We start from the raw sequence: 19,635 nt of genomic DNA on the forward strand, positions 1-19,635 counted from the left end.
TCCCCTCCAACACCAGCGCAAGCAATCATAGATTCGTGAGATAATCCTCAATCTCCTGGGGCGTGAGCTTACGGAAGCGGGGACCGACAGCGCCCTCAACGCCTTCGACGCCGAGGAGGTGGTCTGCGGGGGGTCCAACGATGCCTGAATCACTGCGTTAGCAAGCACCATCCAATCTCTTTGGGCAACGACCAAGCAAACGTACCAATCTCGATCGTCTCCCCGTTCATCTCCCCCTCAATGGTCTCCTTCAGCGTCAGGAGGGCAATATGCACCGCATCCTCCAGCTCCAACCCCTCCGTGTAACGCTTCTCGAGGAACGTCTTGGCCGTAGCCGCGCTCTTCCCAATCGCCGTCGCCTTCCACGGGAAATAACTTCCGCTGGGGTCCACCTGGTACAGCATCGGGCCGCCCTTGAGGATACCGCCTGTCTTGCCCTTCAGCTTCCCCTTCCCGTCACCGCCGCCCTCCCCCTCCAGCTCCTCGTCCGGCAAAATGCCCTCGTCCCACCCGGCGACCAGCAAACTGACGCCGTACGGCCGCACACCACCCGACTGGGTGGCCTCCTGCATGACGCGCGCCACGTCTTGCACCAGGATGCGAGTGGGCGGGTACTCGTTGTAGATGCGCTTGTAGTTGGTGTGGGAGACGCGGCGGGCGCGGTCGACCAGCACGCGGTAGTCGGGGCCCATGCCGGCGTAGACCATGCCGATGTTGGGGGTGATGAGGCTGATCTTGGAGAGGGAGGAGGGGTCGGCGAGCGGGGTGGAGGATTTCTTTTCGGTGGCGAGGACGATGCCGTTGGTGGCTGCGGGAGGGGCATTGGTTAGCTAGGAGAGGTCTGGGGCATGGGGTCGTTATGTAGGTGGGAGCGGAGCGAGAGATGGAGGGGGAGGGGGCGGGGAGGTTGGCCAGACATACCCTTGATGCCCAGAGCTGTTACGCCCTGGTTGACGGCGTTCAGGGCATATTCTGTTTGGATTGTTAGATTGGGTAGTGGAGGAGTGGTGGGAAGTAGGACGGACCGATCTGGACCAGCTTGCCGCTGGGAAGTGTTAGCATCTATCTTGGACTCGGATACATGGTAACCAGACAAAGTTGGGCGTACCTGGGAGAGAATGTTGTGAGGGAGAATGAGTATCTATCCGCCATGGTGTCGACTAGATGCTTTGGGGGAAAGGCTGCGGACTCGGGATTGGAGGTTGTATGAGGTTCGGCGGGGTGGTGGTTGGGTCGAAGATGTTTGTTCTGGGAGTGGTGGTAGCTGTAGTTGATGTTGGAGCTGATAGTCCCAGGTTCCAGGTCCCGCTGGAGACTGTCAGCCAGCAGCGAGTTGCGCGTCGCTGCTGAGGAGAGCTTGGGCCGGCCAAGGCTCAGCCCGAGCTGCTGATTGGTCTGCCCGACCCCACCTCAGCAACCTGCCTGGCCTGGCGGGCAGCCTTGCGAGCTAGCCGTAAGCGGAAAGCGGTCTGGAACAGGAAGGGTGGGGAGCCACGCAGGGACACGGAGCTCACAGCTTCCCCAGAATTTTGGACTGTTTTTTTTTCTCTTGCAACCGCCGGAGCATTGACTGCTGTCGGGTCTCTGCATCCAGCACAAACAGATGCTTTGTCTGTGTGCATGATTGATTGGCAGCATGCTTTGGTATAGCATCTGCCACATTTTTACCATGTCGAGTTGCGACGTGTCGACTTGACTGCCGCGCGCTTCGGTGGCCTTCCAAGGCTCAAGGACATCCCACTCTCATTTCAGTGGAAGGGCTGAGCTGGAAGCTAAAGGCAAGGCCGGGCTGATCCGCCTGCGCCTTTAACCTTTCCAACCCAAATGCTCACCTCACTATCACCATTTCCCAACCTCCAACCTCATCACTCTCACTCTTCACAGGCTCCTTAGAAAACATCAGGTTCTCACAATGGCTTCCGAGGCTTACCAACCCCAATGGAGCTGGTCCTCGGCCATGGACGGGGCACGCGCCGATGCATCCGAGCCACAGCCTTACCACCGAGCCCCTGAAACCGCCACCTCATCATCATCAACCACCGGCCCAACACCCACCCCTACTCAACCACTACCACAAGAACAACCCCGCCAACGCACCTACCGTCCGCGAACCTGCCGCATCTGCCTCGAAACCGTCTACCCCACCACCGAAATCGATGACTCACTCGCCGGCCGCGTCTTTTCGTCCCAGCGCGCCCGCGTGCGCTATGTCTCCGAGGACCCCTCCCTCGGCCGGCTGATCAGCCCGTGCCGGTGCAAGGGCACGCAAAAGTACGTGCACGAGGGATGTCTGCAGGCATGGCGCCTGGCGAGCCCGCTGTCAGACCGCAACTTTTGGCGCTGTCCGACATGCCAGTTCGAGTACCGTCTCGAGAGGCTGCGGTGGGGGAGGTGGTTGGCAAGCAAGCCCTTGCGCGCAGTCTTGACGTTTGTGATTATGACGTTCACCATCTTCGTGCTGGGGTTTGTGGCGGATCCGATTTTGAACTTGTGGCTGGATCCGTTTGGCAGCATCTTTGGGGCGTTTATTGATTATGATGAGCCAATCTTGGAGGATGAGGAGCCCGGGTCTTGGTCGATGCACATGGTCAAGGGGTTCCTCTCCCTGGGTCTCATCGGGTTCGTCAAGTCTGTCTTTTTTATGTCGCCAGTTCGTTGGATCAATGTCAGGTATGGCGGCGGGCGGAGGAGGCGTGGTACGGGGAGGGACAGGTTGGAGGATATCAACTGGGCGCTGGTGATCATCGGTGTCATTACGTTCATTGGGGTAAGTTGTCTCTGAGGTTGTTGAGACTGGGTTCCGATCTGCTAACCTTGTGACAGGCAACATGGAAGTTTGTCAATCACCTCATGGCCAGGACGCTCGAAAAGGCAAGCAACCGCGTGGTTGATGTCCAGGGGGACGAGCCGGATGAGGATGAAGACGACGGCCCGGCACCGCCGCCGCAGGCCGCGGCTGATGAGTCCAGAAAGGACCAGTAGCCGCATGTCGAGTTCTCGTCACTACTTACCACTGCTCTTACTTTACTCAGCAGACCAACAGCAATAGTAATGTCGAGTATCACCCAGTCCACCTCACACCTGCTAGGTGAAGTGTTCCCTCATTCCCTTTGACTCGACACTGCACACTCTTAAGTTTCCACAGCTTCCTCCTCCGTGCCGTGGTCACTAGTCTGTGTGCAGAGAGCAAGCGTTCGCATTTTCCCGTCCAGAGAAGGGGGCGTCTTGTCCTGTTCTCGTCTTGGTCTGGGGCGAAAGCCTTGATCCGTGCCTACAACCGGGGTTGTCCTTCGGGACGTCCTTGGGTTCTATATCTGCTTCCTCTTCGGCTTTGATGCTGAAACGGAGATGGGTTGTGGAAAGGCTGGGTTAAGACATTTTTTAGGGATTAGTTTTGTTACGAGGTACTTATAATGTCACTCTACTTGTACTTCTACAACTTTATGATTTTTTTCTGTTTCCTTGGAATACTTGTTTCTGGTTGCTTTGGTGTCGATGGTGGTGACTGAGCGTTGGCCGGGTCGCCTTCAGCGACAGGGTTAGGGTGTGTCACCCTGATAAGCCACACCGCCTTCGTTATCGCACCGAGGACCGGCCGAAACCAAGTCTTCCCTGTTCCAGTTTCAGTTCAGCAACTTGGACAACAACCAACAACACCCCGTCGTGATGAATCCTTGTTGGTACCACCCGAGACATTTCCTTGTGGGCTGGGAATTGAGGTAGCTTTGGTCTGGCTTGTTGCGCATCCTTCAAGCTCACCTCTTCCCGACGCAGCCGTCTGTACCGGCGCTCTTCGACTGTCTCCTCCATCCAATCCCTTCCGCCGTCCCTTAATTCCTCGTCGCATCATCGTGCCGGCAGTCCAGACAGTGATATCAACTTGCGATTCACTTCCTACCCGAAAGGCGGTTCACGCCGTCTCCGTGTTTGTCGATCGAACCCTCCGGTCAGACGTCTCTGTGCAACCTGGAAAGACCGACAAACACCGACCTCTCCCCGTCTGCCGCATCTGAAACCGCAAACCTCCCGTTCACCAAGGCTGGTCTTCGCTAATACTTCGACCGATCCGTGCAATCCTCGACGACCCAACTACCACACCCCTCCCCTCCACTTCTACGAGTAAAAGCTTGGGCTTGTTTCTTCTCAGCCCACCAACCGGCCATGCACTTCGCCCTCCCCCCGCGCAAAACCTCCCAACCACCCCCCTACCTGCGACCCGCCGCCTCGCGGCTACCGCTGGGCCTACGGCGGTCGCGCGCGCGGTTGGTCGCGATCACGGGGTTGTTTTTGTTTGCTGTGCTTTGGTTGCTTGCGCGGTCACGGGACAGCGGTAGCAGCGGCAGCAAAGCTGGTGGCGGGTCTTCCCATACAACTTTGGTGGCGCCGAGGAGAAGGGCAGCAGGGAAAGTGGGTGATCCGCCGGTGGTGATAGTCACGGTCATGGACGAGAAGAAGTTTAGCAGGGAGTATCTGGCGGAGGTGAAGGAGAATCGGGTGAGGTATGCCGAGAGGCATGGTAAGTCTTTCCCCAAGTTTAACCTCCAGCGCATACATGGATGGGAATGGTGATGTTGACGAATGGCTTTATAACGCAGGCTACAAAACCCTCTTCCCCACCCCCTCCGACTACCCGCTCTCCCCCTCCCCTCCCTCCTGGGCCGTGGTCCCCGCCGTCCGCGACGCGCTCACCCGCTTCCCCAACTCGGGCTGGATCTGGTACCTCGACGCCTCGGCGCTCATCATGAACCCGCAGATCAAGCTCGAAAAGGACATTGTCGCGCCGGCGCGGCTGGACGAGCTGATGCGCCGCGACGTGCCGGTGGTGCCGCCCAACAGCGTGGTGAAAACGCTGGCGCACCTGCGCGGGGAGGATGCGGATTTGGTGCTGACGCAGGACGGGGATGGCCTGTCGACGGGGAGCTTTCTGGTGCGCAACGGGGAGTGGGCGAGGTTTTTTACGGAAAGTTGGTTCGCGCCGCTGTTGAGGAGCTATAACTTCCAGAAGGCGGAGGTGCATGCTTTGGTGGGTTTTATCTCTTCTTTTTTTCTTTCTTTCTTTGCTTTCTGCACTGTTTACGAGCGGAAATACTGACAGCGGTTGTTTGGGTTGATTAGGAACACATTGTCCAATGGCACGCTACCATCCTCTCGCGGGTCGCGCTCGTCGAGCAGCGCGTGCTCAACGCGTACAACAAGGGCGCCAACGGTGCGCAGGAGTACAAGGACGGAGACCTGGTGGTGAGATTCCCCGGGTGCGAGGGCGCGGCGTGCGAGACGGAGACGAGGGCGTTTGTACAGGCTTGGAAGAGGGCGTTTGCGGCGGCGGATTCGTCTTCGTGAAGGAGATATGTTTACCCACTTCGTTCACGACTCGGCGGAACAGGGGGATTATCTTGATGATTCATTCCCCTGTCCAGGTGGGATGTTGGCATGTACTATGGCCTTGGACAGAAGGCCTCTACGTACTTAATGTGCTCTAATTTGGGGGGTTTATGAGTAGAGAAGATCGGCTTGGGAGGGGCGTTGCGAGGAAATAGAAGTGGAATGGCGTCACGGACTGGTCGGGCTGGGTTGGGCCGGGGTGGATGTGGATTTTCATGTACAACAACAGACTACCTGATGATAATACCTATTGGGCTCTCGGACGGGAGCTGATCACTTGCGTGTTGGGTGTGCGTACCTATGTGTCAGAAGACACGGGAGGTCTAAGATGCTGATTTCTTGACCGATTATTGTCTGTGCAAATGATTGCCACTTTTTCGGTGTCCGAGGACATGCAGTCTCCTTAGTGTCGAATACTTCCTTACCTTACCTACCAACAGACGCAAAACTGAAAGCTCGTATAGACTGCACGGTCTGCAGACGCTCGGTCTTTTGTTGGTTGTGTTCATGGCCGGTTTCTTCGGGCCTGTCACCTTCGAGCTAGCAGCAAAGGTCCGCGTACCGGTCCCGCTCGCTGCTGCAGGTCGACGTAATGCCGAGGCTTTGGCGGCGTCGACCGTTGAGCTGCCAGACAAAGACAGGGACACCCCTTCTTTTTCTCCCCCATTTCTTGGATGTCAAAAACGTGGATGAATCAAGTCCCGGACAAACTGCATCATCACTGACGTCTCATCACAAAAACCTGGAAGGGACGGACACGTTGTTCGTCACAAAAGAGGGGGAAAAAGCTACTAGTCAATGGAGAAACGGGCAGAGTAGTAGCATGTGATCACTGCATCTCGGCCCCACCTCGTGAGTGCAGTCAAAGCTCCGAAGAACAAAAGCTGCATCAACGGGACGGCAAGAACGGGAGCGTCGCATGGCTCCGGCCTCCCGGGGGTCCGCGGGGCGCGGTGGGGTTGCGCTCGCTTACCTTACCTTACCACTGAAAAAGGGCTGCAGTGGCCGTTGATTAGCTCCGCAGGCGCCATCCCTGGGGGGGCCGATTTCACTTTCAAGCTTCTGCTTTTCCCTTGCATCCTGCCCTGGCTGAGGCTCTGCAACGTCCTCCGTCACCAACAAAACCTCCAGTTCATGGCATTGTTGGGCCAATTGCTTCCTTTCCGTCGGTTCCTCTTTGTTTCCGGAACTTCCGGTTGAAGTCAGCCTCGTCCGTGATATCCACAACACACTTCCACGTACTCCGTAAATGAGAGTCGGGAGCTGTTGGATTTCTTAACCTCCGAAATTCGTTCGCTTCGAGAGATACCCGCGCCAACATGCCGGGCACCAACAGCATTCCCGTCAGCCTGCGCCAGAGCTTCGACACGGTCCGGAGGAAATCCTCCAGGAGACCGGACGCCTGGGCGCTGTTCAACATCGAGGTGTACGCCGTCTACCACGTCCCCAAATGCTTCCCGCGCCAAGCGCATCACTAACACATGCTCACGCGCGCAGCATCAAATCCCTAGTTTTCCTCGTCTTCTGCCTGCGATGGACCCGCCGCGCCTACTGGAAGCTCAAGGGCCGCGGCCTGATCGGCGCCCTGCTCGAGCTCTACCAAGAAGCCCGCCGCATCGTCTACGGCTGGATCCTCAACATGCCCGGCGTGCGCACCAAAGTGCGCGCCCAGGTCGATGAGGCCTTGGCCAAGCTCCAGACCAAGCTGGTCCCCGCAAACCAGACCCGGTATTTGACCCTGCCCAAGGAAGGCTGGTCCGAGGAAGCCGTGCGCAAGGAGCTGGATACGTTGGCGAATATGGACCATGTGCGCTGGGAGGAGGGCTATGTGTCGGGCGCCGTCTATCATGGCGAGAGCGACCTGATCAAGCTCCAGACCGAGGCGTATGGCAAGTTCACCGTGGCGAATCCCATCCATCCGGATGTGTTTCCGGGCGTGCGCAAGATGGAGGCCGAGGTGGTTGCCATGTGTCTGAGTCTGTTTAACGCGCCCCCTGGCGCCGCCGGTGTCACTACGGCTGGCGGTACCGAGAGCATCTTGATGGCCTGCCTCAGTGCGCGTCAAAAGGCCTTTGTTGAGCGCAACATCAAGGAGCCTGAAATGTTAGCAACTTTTTTCCCCCCTCGCCTTTCCGTAACAACCAACTAACCCCCGGCCAGGATCCTCCCCGAGACGGCGCATACCGCGTTCCGCAAGGCAGGCGAGTACTTCAAGATCAAAATCCACCTCGTCGCCTGCCCAGCCCCCAACTACCAAGTTGACGTCCGTCGCGTGGCCCGCCTCATCAACAAAAATACCATCCTCCTCGTCGGCTCCGCCCCCAACTTCCCGCACGGCATCATCGACGACATCCCGGCCCTGTCCAAGCTCGCCCTCAAGCACCGCATCCCGCTCCACGTCGACTGCTGCCTGGGCAGCTTCATGGTCGCCCTGCTCGACAAGGCCGGCTACCCCACCGTTCCCTTCGACTTCCGTGTCAAGGGCGTCACCTCCATCTCGTGCGACACGCACAAGTACGGCTTCGCTCCCAAGGGCAACTCGACCGTGCTCTACCGCACCCAGGAGCTCCGCGCCTACCAGTACTTTGTCGATCCCTCGTGGTCCGGCGGCGTCTACGCCTCCCCGGGCCTGGCCGGCTCGCGGCCGGGCGCGCTGATCGCCGCCTGCTGGGCCTCGCTCATGGCGGTCGGCGAAAACGGGTATGTCGAGGCGTGCAAGACCATCGTCGGCGCCGCCAAGAGCTTTATCGAGTTTGTCCGCACCTCGCCGGCGTGCGAGGCCGAGCTCGAGGTGATGGGCAACCCGCTCGTCAGCGTCGTCGCGCTCCGCACCAAACCGCGGTCGGCGCTGAGCATTTATGACATTGCCGACGCGATGGGCGAGCGCGGGTGGCACTTGAACGCCCTGCAGAACCCGCCCGCGATGCACGTCGCGTTTACCCTGCCGGTGGCGAGGGCGTGGGAGCGGCTGGCGGCGGATCTGGAGGCGGTGGTGGAGGGGGAGAGGGAGAAGGAACGGGCCAGGCAGGCGCAGGCGGGGACGTTGGGAGCGGAGAGCAAGAAGAAGGAGACGGGCGACACGGCGGCGCTGTATGGTGTTGCTGGGAGCTTGCCGAATAAGAGTGTGGTGGTGGATATGGCGAGGGGGTTTTTGGATTTGTTGTACAAGGCGTGAGTGAGGTTGGTTGAGATGGAAGAGGGGGGAGAGGGGGGTGTTGGATTGTATTGTATGTGTATATATCTATATGTGCGTGTGCTGTTTACCATGGGTAGGTTGGTAGGTTCGGTTGGGGTGTTCTTGCATGTTCATGATTATCGTCTGAGATATTACAAGGATGGACCTATGCTTGGCGGTGTGTGGGTATGGGAGAATGGTGCATTGAGAGAGTTGTGGTACAAGTCAAGTATTAACCAATTCATGGAGACTGCCTTAGTTATCAATAAGCTAACCGACTTGTTGACGGATGAGAGGCGTGCTCCGACTGGCGCGCTCATGTACCTGATGACAAAATCTCTATTCTGACATCGCGCTTCGCTTCGTGGTTGACCTGGGCTCCGGAGAAGTCGGGTCGGACTACCGGTACGTAGTAGAGCAACGGAGAAGTTGTTGGACTCCTTCAGTCGGGTCGGTCCTCGGAGGTCAGGGCCATGAGTTCAGAACCACTACCTACCACGTTTCAAATGAGCGGGACCTCCAACAGTTCCCCTGGTCAATGTGTGGGAGGTGGTAGAAGACGAGGTTAATCACCGTTTCGTCGAACACGCCCCATACTATTCAGACCTGGCTGGGTTCGACACATTATTCTCAAGACTTACTACCGAGTAGTACAAATAGGCGGTATACCTCGGTGAAGGAATAACTGTTGGTTGTTATGCGGGGTTTGAATCCCATGATAATTACTGGGCTGGCTTTATGTGCTACACGGATTAAGAACGTGCCTCGGCAGATATTCATGTTGGTCAGCCCAGAATTGATAGCCCGACCCGATCCAGGTGGTCGGGCTGAACCTGTGATGGAGCAGAGGGGGGGACGGAGCGAGAAGCGTCCGGTTACACAGAATTGGTTACACAAGCTGAGTTTACACAACGCTGGAGTTACACAAAAGAGGGGGGCAGGGGAAATGCGACGCATATGTGCGGCGCGTGTCCTCACCTACTGAAGACTGACTCTGGTTCACCATCTGTTTGGCGTTTAAAGGCAGGCAAGGCTGTGCCACAATGAGGCGTCACATCTGCAACGATGCCCCGCAGCGCATCACATCTCGTAGCGGGCAGCCAGTCCCTCAGCGTGTTCAGCCGCTCTGCGCGAAGCGCGGAACTGTTCCCACTCAAACGGCTTGAGCCGCGTGTGTAACGTCGCAGCCATGCATTAGCTTGGTCTGTTGGTGATTTGTTTTGGTGATCGGGCAGGCATGAGCATTAATACCTACCAGGGTGCTGTAGGTGAAGGAGGTTTATAGGTACGGAGGAGGGATATTATACTTATTAGAATCTCTCCCCTTGCCCAGGCTCCCAGCCCTGTTGGTCACCGTTAGCTTTCTTGGGAAGTGGCGGACTCAAGCACCTCCCAAATTCTTCCCGCGGCCAACCTGCATTTAGTCGCGCCGACCATGGACGTTTCCGACGCTTCAGAAGACCTGCGACCCCATCGTGATGGCAAGAATTTGGCCTCTGGCAAAGAGAGTCTCTTGCAACAACCTCCCTTCAGCCCGGAGGAACAGTTCGAACGGAGAGGGCTGTCATGGTCGAGCGTCTCGTGGCGTCTCGTCGCCGGGCTGGTCTGCAGCGCCATCCTCCTGGTCTGTCTCTCTTACTACAGCACCAAAGATAACATACCAACGTGGGACCGGCGGATCTTCAACACCGTGACTCTGCTGCTGTCTGGCCTTGTCAGCTTATGCTTTGGCTCTCTCCTTCATGTGCTAGGAGGTACCCTCCGTTGGCCGCTGCTGGCACGGAGTGATCATACGCCGCACGAAGTCGACCTGATCCTCGGCATGCACAATCCCACGGGGACAATCAGGCTTATTGGACATCAGCTCCGGAAACACAAATGGTCTGCCACAACATTTGTTGCATTGCTCTATTTGGTGTTCACTACCATCAGCACTCTTGCTGTCGCGGCGTTTGGCCTGGTGTATAACCTCAAGGAGAACGTCCAAGTCAGCTACCCGGTCATGGTTACAAACTTTGGTAACAAGGAATTCTTGATCAAGGACCCGCCCGAGTATGATGACAAGACTCATGTGGATTGGCTTCGTGATGCCAAAGGTATGGGCGCAAATCTCAACATGCCGTAGCAACGAGAGAGCACATTGACACCACATAATATCAAACCATTAGACATGCTCGATTCCATGGGGACGCTAGGACAAATCTTTGTTCCTACCATGTTTAACATTTCGGATTCGTCGAGCTTCACTATGAAAAACATCAGCGGCAACAGCTTGGATCGCACAGTCAACGGGAGCACTGTCACTTACACCTACCACCTCCGCGAGTATGTGGGCACGGCGGAATATGCCTCCTCGAACCGGATCATTCACAGCACTTCTACATGCAAAAGCCGGTATCTGGCGCAAGATGGAATCTACTCATCCGATGGTTCACTTTTGACGGCTCGTGGCAACCTGACTGGTAGGTTCCTGATTTACAGTCTCTTAATGGATTGTATCTGGTGCAACCAAGATGTGTAAGCAATCCGTCTGCATTCACATCACTTACCCGTTCGCAGGCGACCAATTCTTTTGTAAATTCAATGTGACAAATATTCCGGAATACATGGACTTCCTCGGCGCCCTCTTCTGCGGTCGGGAGTTCGACAACGACCATCAACTCGGCACGAGAGGCTTACTCTGGGGCATGAGGGCTCCTTATATAAAGAGAGACGACTCCTGCGCGACGACCCGTAAGGCCATCCGCCATGAACTTTTCCGTGATTTGTTATTGTACTTGCCATTTCTGACGTATCAATGCTAATATCGAATCCCTTATTATTAGATATATTCGTCGATGGGAAAGCCATGAGAGTGGGCACCCTCCTCGAGTGCAAGACCTGTCTCACTCACGCTGAGGGCGCGCCGGGTCTTAGCACTGACATTATCACCAAGTACCCGAGGCCGGATGTTTCCAGCATTGCCCATTCGCTCCTCGCCTACCAGGTTTTGGGAGCTACCATGACCTTCGGAGGGCAAATCGACGCAAAGAACGAATCATTGAATTACTGGCTTGTCAAGGACTTCCCAGACAAAGAGTACATCTTGCAGAATAACACACAGTTCGGAATTCATTCCTTTAACCAAGCACGCCCATACCTACCAGAGCGTGAGCTGAGAGCTGCGAACCTTGCTGCTCGGCGGCCCATCCTCACCCTCATCGGCGCACAGAGCAAGCTACCTCGGGTAACCGAAGATCCGAATGACAAAGAACAAGCCTTCGTCATCACAAAACTCGAGGTCAAATGGGACCGCGCCATCGGCATCCTCGCCGGCGTCCTTGCTCTCAACGTAGCCTTGGTCTTGGTGACCTGGTTCGTTTCGCGCAAAGTCCCCGTGATCGACCACCAGAGCACGTTGGCCGTGGCGCGCTTGGCGCGGACGGCCCTCAGCACTGTCGATACGGGGCCGATAGCCCCGACCGGACGGCTCGCGGATAGGGTTGAGAACGTGAGCGGCACGATACGCTACGGGACGAGGAGGGGGACGGGGGAGTATTCGAATTTGTACCAGCTGGATTTGTGGAACGACGTGAGGAATGAGTTTCCTAAGAAGGCGAAGTATGTTTGACAGGGATGGAGGAGGATAATTAAATAATGAGATGTGTGTTGGTTACTTTGTGGCAGATATATGGGGGTGACATGCCACACGCTTCCAGGTGCAGGAAAAAGTAGGGGAAAGAGTGTGTAATTCCGCATACTAGATACAAAGGAAAATAGAGCGAGTGAATGGCTATTTATCCCTGTTTGGAGCTCCAGAAGAGGGTTTCTGGAGCGTTTGGCGAAGAGTTCCCTTCGCCCGAAGCATGTGGGGGATGGAACAGCAGCGTAGTAAAGGCTAAATTGGAGCGTGTGGCTTCATTCACAGAGGCTCGGCGCTCATCAGCACGACAACATACTACTCCGTAGTGAGTCTTGAGAATAATGAACCCCGAAAGCTCTGAATAGGTATTTATTGCGTATGAAGCTCGTTTCGACGATATGGTGATCAACCCCATCTTCTAGCACATCCCACACATTGGCCACAACAATATCATGAGCTTGGGGGATTGATGGAGGTGCTGTTCATTTTGAAGGGTGGTGGGTGTTCTCAACTCGTGTTAATAATAGTTGTTATCGGAGGACTGAAACTCCAATATTGATGATATTGGGGTTGCTCCGCGAACCAAGCTATCTATTAGTACTTGGCCCCTGATTCTTGCTGATCAAGCCAGCATGTATCGGCATCCTGTTCAGGCGGTGGTTGAGCCGAAGTTGCGATGGTCTGACGTTATGCGGCAGTGGCAACGGCGAGCCCCCAAATCAAGGGAATAGGAATATTTTCATCAGCCTCAGATGAGGAGAGAGGAGGAAAAGGACGGAGCAAAGCTCCCATCCTGCCCTGAGGGAAGATACCTGATCTACATGCGTTCTTTGTCTGGCAGTGCCTGGAGGTCTGCGGGTAAGCGCAACCTGGACCAGAGCTCCACCGCTGAGGAAAACGGGTCCCAAATGGTGCCTGTGCCAGGTAGTAAGGTGTTCCACAACAGTTATATATCCCGGGGATGTCCCCTCACATCATGCCTCCCGTGGACAGCTTACCTCTACGAGCTAAGTAAGGAAATGCGGAATTGAAAGTCGTTTTCCAGCCGTGGGTACCCAAGGTGGTATCTAATGTGTAGCAGCATGAGTGCTTCGAGTATGGGGGAAAGACGGAGGGAATTCAATGGGAGACGGGAGCAGAGTTGGGTTACACAAGATAAGTTACACAAAGAAGCGCTGAAGTTACACAACAGAGGGGGCAGGGGAAATTGCGACGCAGGTGTGCGGCGTCCTCGCCTGGTAACTCTGGTTCACGCGGCAGAGCCTGTGCCACGATGAGGCGTCACACCTGCAACGATGCCCCGCAGCCCATCACATCTCGTAACGGACAGCTGCCCCTCAGCATGTTCAGCCGCTCTACGCGAAGCGCGGAACTCTTTCCACTCCAAACAGCTTGAGCCGTGTGTGTGTGTGTGTGTAACGTCGCAGCCATGCATTAGCTCTGTCTGTTGGTGATTCTTGTCGTGATCAGGCAGATGTGAGCATTAATGCCAGGGTGGACTGTGCCGTCTTGTGTAAGTGGAGGTATGGAGGAATGATATAGAGTCTCTCCCCTTGCTCAGGTTCCCGGCGCTGTTGTTCACCGTTATGTTTTGTTCACCGTTGGGTTATGTAGCAGACGCAAGCACCTCGAATCCTTCCCGAATCCTCCCTGCAGCCAACCTTTTACCATGGACATCTCTGACACTTCAGAAGATCTGCGATCCCATCGCGATGAAAAGGGTCTGGCCTCTGCCAAAGAGAGCCTCTTGCAACAACCTCCCATCAGCCCGGACGATCAGTTTGAACGTCGGGGGCTCTCGTGGTGGAGTGTCTCGTGGCGTCTCGTCGCCGGCCTGGTCTGCAGCGCCATCCTCTTGGTTTGTCTCTCTTACTACAGCTCCAGAGATGACATACCAACGTGGGATCGACGAATCTTCAACACTGTGACTCTGCTGCTGTCTGGCCTTGTCAGCCTATGCTTTGGCTCTCTCCTTCATGTGCTAGGAGGTACCATCCGTTGGCCGCTGCTGGCACGGCATGAGTATACGCCGCACGAAGTCGACCTGATCCTCGGCATGCACAATCCTACGGGAACCATAAGGCTTATTGGCCATCAGTTCCGGAAACACAAGTGGTCTGCCACAACATTTGTTGCATTGCTCTATTTGGTATTTACTACCATCAGCACTCTGAGCGTCGCGGCATTCGGGCTGGTGTACAACCTCAACGAAAGCATTGAAATCAACTACCCCCTCGAGGTTACCGACTTTGGTCATGATGAGTTTGCGCTCCGAAACTACAGCACCGGAGAGCCCAACGCATTTCATGTAGCCAAAGGTGTGTGTGTGAGCCTCAACGATATCAGATTGGTGGGTGCTGACACTACACGCCTGAATTACCACAGACAAGCTGGAGGGTTTTCACACCCTCGGATACAACGCAGCATCAACGCTGTTCAACGTGTCTGATCAGTCCACATACAACATGAAAAATATTAGCGGTTATGGCCTGGATCGCAGTGTTGACAAGAACACCGTCATCTATACATACCACCTCCACGAGTGGCGCGGCCTCCAGGAACGACAGTCCCCAGACAAGATCGTGCACACCTCTTCTACATGCACGGGCCGGTTTTGGCTTTCTAATGACATTTACGACAGGGATGGGAAACTCATAGGGAAGAGGCCATACAACGTAACTGGTGAGCGCTGTCTGTGCAAACCAAGAGCCCTCCTGAACCAGAACGCTTACAGAATCGCAGAAAACGGCGCTTGTTATCCTGTCAAGAGCAATTGGACCGAGTATGAGGACTATGAGTCCGTCATTTACAACATCCAGTGTGGTCGTAACGTCGATTCGCATGCAAAAGAACAGCTCGGGCTAGGTACTATATGGGCGATGAAGAACCCTTACGACTTCCGGAGTTCGGACAGCTGCGCGACAAGTTGTAAGGCACCTTGTCCTGAACCTGTTCATCAAGCAAAGAGACATAGTCATGGAAGCTGACGACACAATGCCGCCAAAACTGCAGATATGTTCGGTCCCAGCAGGGAAAACTTCTATGCCCTTATCTTCGAGTGCAAAACCTGCATTACCCATGGTCCAGGAAAGACCGGCCTTAGCACCGCCGTCCTTACCAAACACCCAGGGCACGATCTTATCAACGTCTCTCATGCACTCCTCTCGTATCAAGTTCTGAAACATCAGTTTTACATCTCCTACTGGTCGGCGACGGGCAAAAATCCCCCTATCTTTTTCATGAAGGACTACTTAGACGACGAATATGCCATGTCAATCGGGTCAATTCTCAATGAAACGCTCAAGGCGATTCCGGAACTGGAGGTGAAAATGGCCAACCTCGCAGCCCGACGTCCCATCCTCACCATCATCGGCGCACAGGTAAAGCTCCCGCACATTAAAGCAGACCCAGCAGCTAAAGAGGAGCCCATCATCATTACCAAACTCGAGGTCAAATGGGAACGGGCCATCGGCATCCTCGCCGGCGTCCTCGGTCTCAACGTGGCCTTGGTCCTGGTAACCTGGCTCGTGTCGCGTAACGTCCCCGTGATCGACCACCAGAGCACGCTTGCCGTGGCGCGCCTGGTGCGGACAGCTTTGAGTGTTGTCGAGACGGGGCCGATCGCGCCGACCGGGCGGCTCGCGGATAGGGTTAAGAACGTGAGCGGCACGATCCGCTACGGGACGAGGAGGGGGACGGGAGAGTATTCGAATTTGTATCAGTTGGATTTGTGGAACGATGTGAGGGATGAGTTTCCCAAGAAGGCGAAGTATGTTTGACAGGGATGGAGGAGGATAATTAAATAATGAGATGTGTTTTTGATTACTTTGTGGCAGATATATGGGGGAAATACCTAGGCAAGTAGTGAGTGGTTCATATCAAGGCTGTCAGGCACTTTTCGTGTCCAATGCGTCAACCAACACATGTTGAAAGCCACGAGGCGTACTCTGAACCTCCTCAACAGCAGCCTCGTATGTTGTCCTGGTTGGGAATCTAGGCGAGGTTGACAGGCGCTCTTCACCACATTTTCCCCCTCACTGGCTAAGATTGGCTTTAATTGGCCCTGCATCTTATTGGCCTCTCAGCTTAGCTATTAATTATAAGAGCAGCCTTCTTCGTCTCGTCAACCTCTCGCCATTCCACTCTCAGAAACCCGGCTTTGTTTCTCAGCAACTGAAACAATGGGGGCAAAACTCACCCGCGAAGCACCATGCGCTGTGCCGGGGGAGGAGAAGGGTGGCCTCGATCCTGGTTCCCGGAGTCGCGTTGGCTTTCTGTCACTTCCGCCCGAGATCCGCCTCAACATATAATACGAACTCGTCCTCCGGCCTTCAGAGGGAACGCTTATTTGTCCCATCAAGTACCCTTAGTAGGTCATCCTTGCTGACAATTATGGACGGGGCTGTGAGGGACGATGCTCTGACCTTGCTCCGCGCTATAATTACTAGATATTGCCCTGACTCAGTCCCTCCGGGTGAGCCCAGGGCAAGGAGAGGCGAAGCGCAGTTTACGCGATTCTTTAATACAGCGGTTAACACACACCCACTGAAGCCCTCTCCAACTACAACCATACTTCCTTTTTTCTTTCCACGGATTTTTCTCAACCATATGGTTCTTCAAGAGGGGCATAGCCCCCCTTGACCCCCCCATCTTAGGAGTCTGTAGCAGCGTCAACCCTAACCCGCAGCTAGCGAGACAACTTCAAAACTTGAACAAAGTCCAAAAGACCTTAAAAAACGCGTTCTCTGGACGAATCGGCAGTTTGTTGAAGGCCGGGAAATAACTTGTTTTTAGTCGTTTTAGTCTTATATCGCGAAAAAAACATAGTTTCTAACTTATACAAAGTTGATTGATTCCTACCTAAATATATACTCAAATATATGACAATTTACCGTTCTAATCCTATATATATGCTTAAATCTCGTTGTACAGGTCAATCTCGCCTAGAATTTAGGGGACCTGGCTTATAGTTACCCTTTAAGCAGCGCGCCTAGCGATATCCGCGTTCCTATCGATGTAGTTGACTCCCTTATTCAGCCGTAGCTCATCTAAATCGAAAGGCACTTCGAGTATAATCCCTTCGAGAGTCTTAACGCGGCTCACCGCGACGTAGGTCAAGCTGGCCTGGAAATCCTTCCCCGAGATGTTAAGAACCGCTCGGTCCAGCGTAGCGCCCTGCGATTTATATACCGTGATCGCGTACGCAATAGTAAGGGGAAACTGGGTCCGGTAGTAAGTAAGCTTACGCTTTTTGCCTGCGGCGCTTTCTAAAACGTACCAACGACCTTAACACTAAAACCTCCTTCCTCTTAACGATCTCGAGAATCAACTCTGACGTTATTAAAAACCAACTGACCAATTGCCAATAACTTTCTCGACAGGGGGTAGGCTAGTAAATGAAGCGAAGTGCTGCTTCCGCTTCTGCTTTCAGAACGAAAGTTCCTTAATTGAAGCTCCGCGCTGCGCGCTTCGCTTCAATTATTCATTCAGTGATAGACGCCCTCTTATTGGGCCGCTCCAGGTGATCCCTGGCTACTCCCTCTTGTTTGTCTGTAAGCAGGTGTCTGCCGAAGCGAGGTACTATTACTACAGCATGAACACATTTCTTTTCAAGGAGGTCTGGAACGAGAAGTACCGGAAATGCCACCTCAGTTGGTACGTCTCTCGCTAAAAATAATAATACCTGGACCTGATTCACAGGTTGTTCGAGGCACGGACCAGGTCTTCATAAAGGGAAACACAGACGTAAGATATCGGAGACTAATGACTGGAATAAGGTTGGAGAAACTTGGCGAGAATGCTGTCTCAATCAGGCGTGTTGGTAGGTTGATTATTACTCCAATACTTTGGTTAGCATTGCATATGGACTAGATTAACGAATGCCTCGTTTGGTGTTTATTATGAATTATTAGCATATGAAGCCGACACAGACCTAGTCTATTTAAAGTTGACAACGACAGGCTGCACGCTATTTGCCCTTATCGACGTAGGGCGTCTATTGCCCAACCTTGAATCAATATCTCTCAGGCTCTGGCTCGGTCGGGATACTCGGTTCTCAGATATACGGCTTGCTCACGCTCATGTCCAGGACACCTTGCAAAGAGAGTCGAAGCGTGGAAAGATTGTGGAAGTCACGGATGAAGAAGTACGTTCGATTTCCCACCATTTACAGGAGGGTTACCCATTTATTACAGGATTAACCTAGCCTGTTGCTCAGTTCCTGGCGGGGAGTTCATCATCAGTCTTGGTTATATTAGCCAGCATGTCTAGGTCTGATTATGCAGACATTTCTCTGATTCAAGAAGGTGGTCATGGATGGAAGCCTCTCCCTTCCTTCGTTCCTGTATGTATCTAGAAAAAAGACAAACCGGGCACGTTATGTCGTAGCAAGGAGACCCGAGACTCAACAACAAAACCCAAGACGCCCAACCCAACTCCATCCAACCCAGCCCAGCGCCAACCGATGCTCGTAGTCTATATGCCCTCTATACCCCCATTATCCTTAACCCCCTTTCCGACCTCAAACCAGTCCTCCAAACCCATTACCACCGCCCCGATCCCGATCCCGGCACAGCATATCGCTGCTCCCGCATCATCGTCTCCCTCCATATCCTCTCTTTCCGCTTGAGCTTGTAGAACCGGAACCAGATCCCAAAGATCAGCCCGATGACGGAGCAGACACAGCTCACCACGATGCCTGCGATGGCGCCCACGCCCAGGACGTTGCTACCACCACCGCCGTTGTTCGAGGAACTGTCGCCGCCATACCTGCCGTCGCTGCCTGCTGAGGGTGAGGATGTGGAGGTTGACATGTTGCTGGAGTTGTCGGTTGCTGTGGGGATCGCGCCGTCGTCGGCTTCGTTTAGGTGTGTGGTGTGTTCCTCGTTGTCCTTGGTGTTTGTTGTGTCTTCCTGGTCGTCGTCGGCTGTTGTTGAGGTCGGCTGGGAGTTGGCATCTGTTGTTGTAGGCGAAACTGTTCACGCGGGAAGAGCCAGAGTTAGTGTGCGCCTAAACACTAGATTCCTACAACGTACATCCGGAGGTGCATTACGGAGTGCTCACCAGAACTGTCCGTCGCGGTCGGGCCCGCCACATTCGTTTCCGCAACATCCCCCGTGAGGATGACCAAATACCCCTGCCCATCCGTCGTCCAGTCGAACATGACCGGCGCAGTCCCCGTACATGTGACAGCCTCGTGGCAGCAGGCGGGCGACGCCTGGCCGTCGGTGCCGGTCACGCTTGGAACGACAACTTCGTCTACTTTGCAGCACCCATGGTAACCCGCGTCGGCTGTCCAAAATGGCGGACAAGGCGGCGAGCGCGTCGGGTAGGCCGAGAAGATGATGGCCATGTAATGCCTTGTCTCGACGCCGGCCGCGGGCATGGCGCTGGAGGCGAGGAGGAGGGGGAGGAAGGGGGATATTATCGGGTTTGGCTTCATCTTGGGTCTGGGGGC

The 19,635-nt window shown here is 54.8% G+C and overlaps 7 protein-coding genes across 7 annotated transcripts; 5 read left to right on the top strand and 2 right to left on the bottom strand.

Annotated features, from left to right (window-relative positions):
- Positions 1-25: 25 nt before the first annotated feature.
- Positions 26-1,152, bottom strand: VTJ04DRAFT_9305 (uncharacterized protein; the record flags this gene model as incomplete). Its single annotated transcript, XM_069367838.1, has 5 exons — positions 26-144; positions 206-808; positions 922-972; positions 1,026-1,045; positions 1,109-1,152. The coding sequence occupies 5 exons, from the start codon at positions 1,150-1,152 to the stop codon at positions 26-28; spliced, it is 837 nt and encodes a 278-aa protein (XP_069216126.1).
- Positions 1,153-1,912: 760 nt separating this feature from the next.
- On the top strand, positions 1,913-2,982 carry VTJ04DRAFT_9306 (uncharacterized protein; the record flags this gene model as incomplete). Its single annotated transcript, XM_069367839.1, has 2 exons — positions 1,913-2,767; positions 2,824-2,982. 2 exons carry the CDS (start codon positions 1,913-1,915, stop codon positions 2,980-2,982), a joined length of 1,014 nt encoding a protein of 337 aa, XP_069216127.1.
- Positions 2,983-4,161: 1,179 nt separating this feature from the next.
- VTJ04DRAFT_9307 (uncharacterized protein) lies at positions 4,162-5,340 on the top strand (the record flags this gene model as incomplete). The annotated part of the gene is made up of 3 exons (XM_069367840.1): positions 4,162-4,516; positions 4,596-5,023; positions 5,116-5,340. The coding sequence occupies 3 exons, from the start codon at positions 4,162-4,164 to the stop codon at positions 5,338-5,340; spliced, it is 1,008 nt and encodes a 335-aa protein (XP_069216128.1).
- A 1,361-nt stretch (positions 5,341-6,701) lies between these two features.
- Positions 6,702-8,557, top strand: VTJ04DRAFT_9308 (uncharacterized protein; the record flags this gene model as incomplete). Its single annotated transcript, XM_069367841.1, has 3 exons — positions 6,702-6,808; positions 6,880-7,485; positions 7,543-8,557. 3 exons carry the CDS (start codon positions 6,702-6,704, stop codon positions 8,555-8,557), a joined length of 1,728 nt encoding a protein of 575 aa, XP_069216129.1.
- A 1,435-nt stretch (positions 8,558-9,992) lies between these two features.
- On the top strand, positions 9,993-12,167 carry VTJ04DRAFT_9309 (uncharacterized protein; the record flags this gene model as incomplete). Its single annotated transcript, XM_069367842.1, has 4 exons — positions 9,993-10,653; positions 10,726-11,019; positions 11,117-11,317; positions 11,383-12,167. The coding sequence occupies 4 exons, from the start codon at positions 9,993-9,995 to the stop codon at positions 12,165-12,167; spliced, it is 1,941 nt and encodes a 646-aa protein (XP_069216130.1).
- A 1,681-nt stretch (positions 12,168-13,848) lies between these two features.
- Positions 13,849-15,958, top strand: VTJ04DRAFT_9310 (uncharacterized protein; the record flags this gene model as incomplete). Its single annotated transcript, XM_069367844.1, has 4 exons — positions 13,849-14,497; positions 14,565-14,861; positions 14,922-15,107; positions 15,192-15,958. 4 exons carry the CDS (start codon positions 13,849-13,851, stop codon positions 15,956-15,958), a joined length of 1,899 nt encoding a protein of 632 aa, XP_069216131.1.
- A 2,763-nt stretch (positions 15,959-18,721) lies between these two features.
- VTJ04DRAFT_9311 (uncharacterized protein) lies at positions 18,722-19,620 on the bottom strand (the record flags this gene model as incomplete). Its single annotated transcript, XM_069367845.1, has 2 exons — positions 18,722-19,152; positions 19,242-19,620. The coding sequence occupies 2 exons, from the start codon at positions 19,618-19,620 to the stop codon at positions 18,722-18,724; spliced, it is 810 nt and encodes a 269-aa protein (XP_069216132.1).
- Positions 19,621-19,635: the final 15 nt, after the last annotated feature.

This window comes from Mycothermus thermophilus (assembly GCF_041956435.1).
Source record: "Mycothermus thermophilus strain CBS 625.91 unplaced genomic scaffold VTJ04scaffold_6, whole genome shotgun sequence".
Classification (NCBI taxonomy): Eukaryota; Fungi; Ascomycota; class Sordariomycetes; order Sordariales; family Chaetomiaceae; genus Mycothermus; species Mycothermus thermophilus.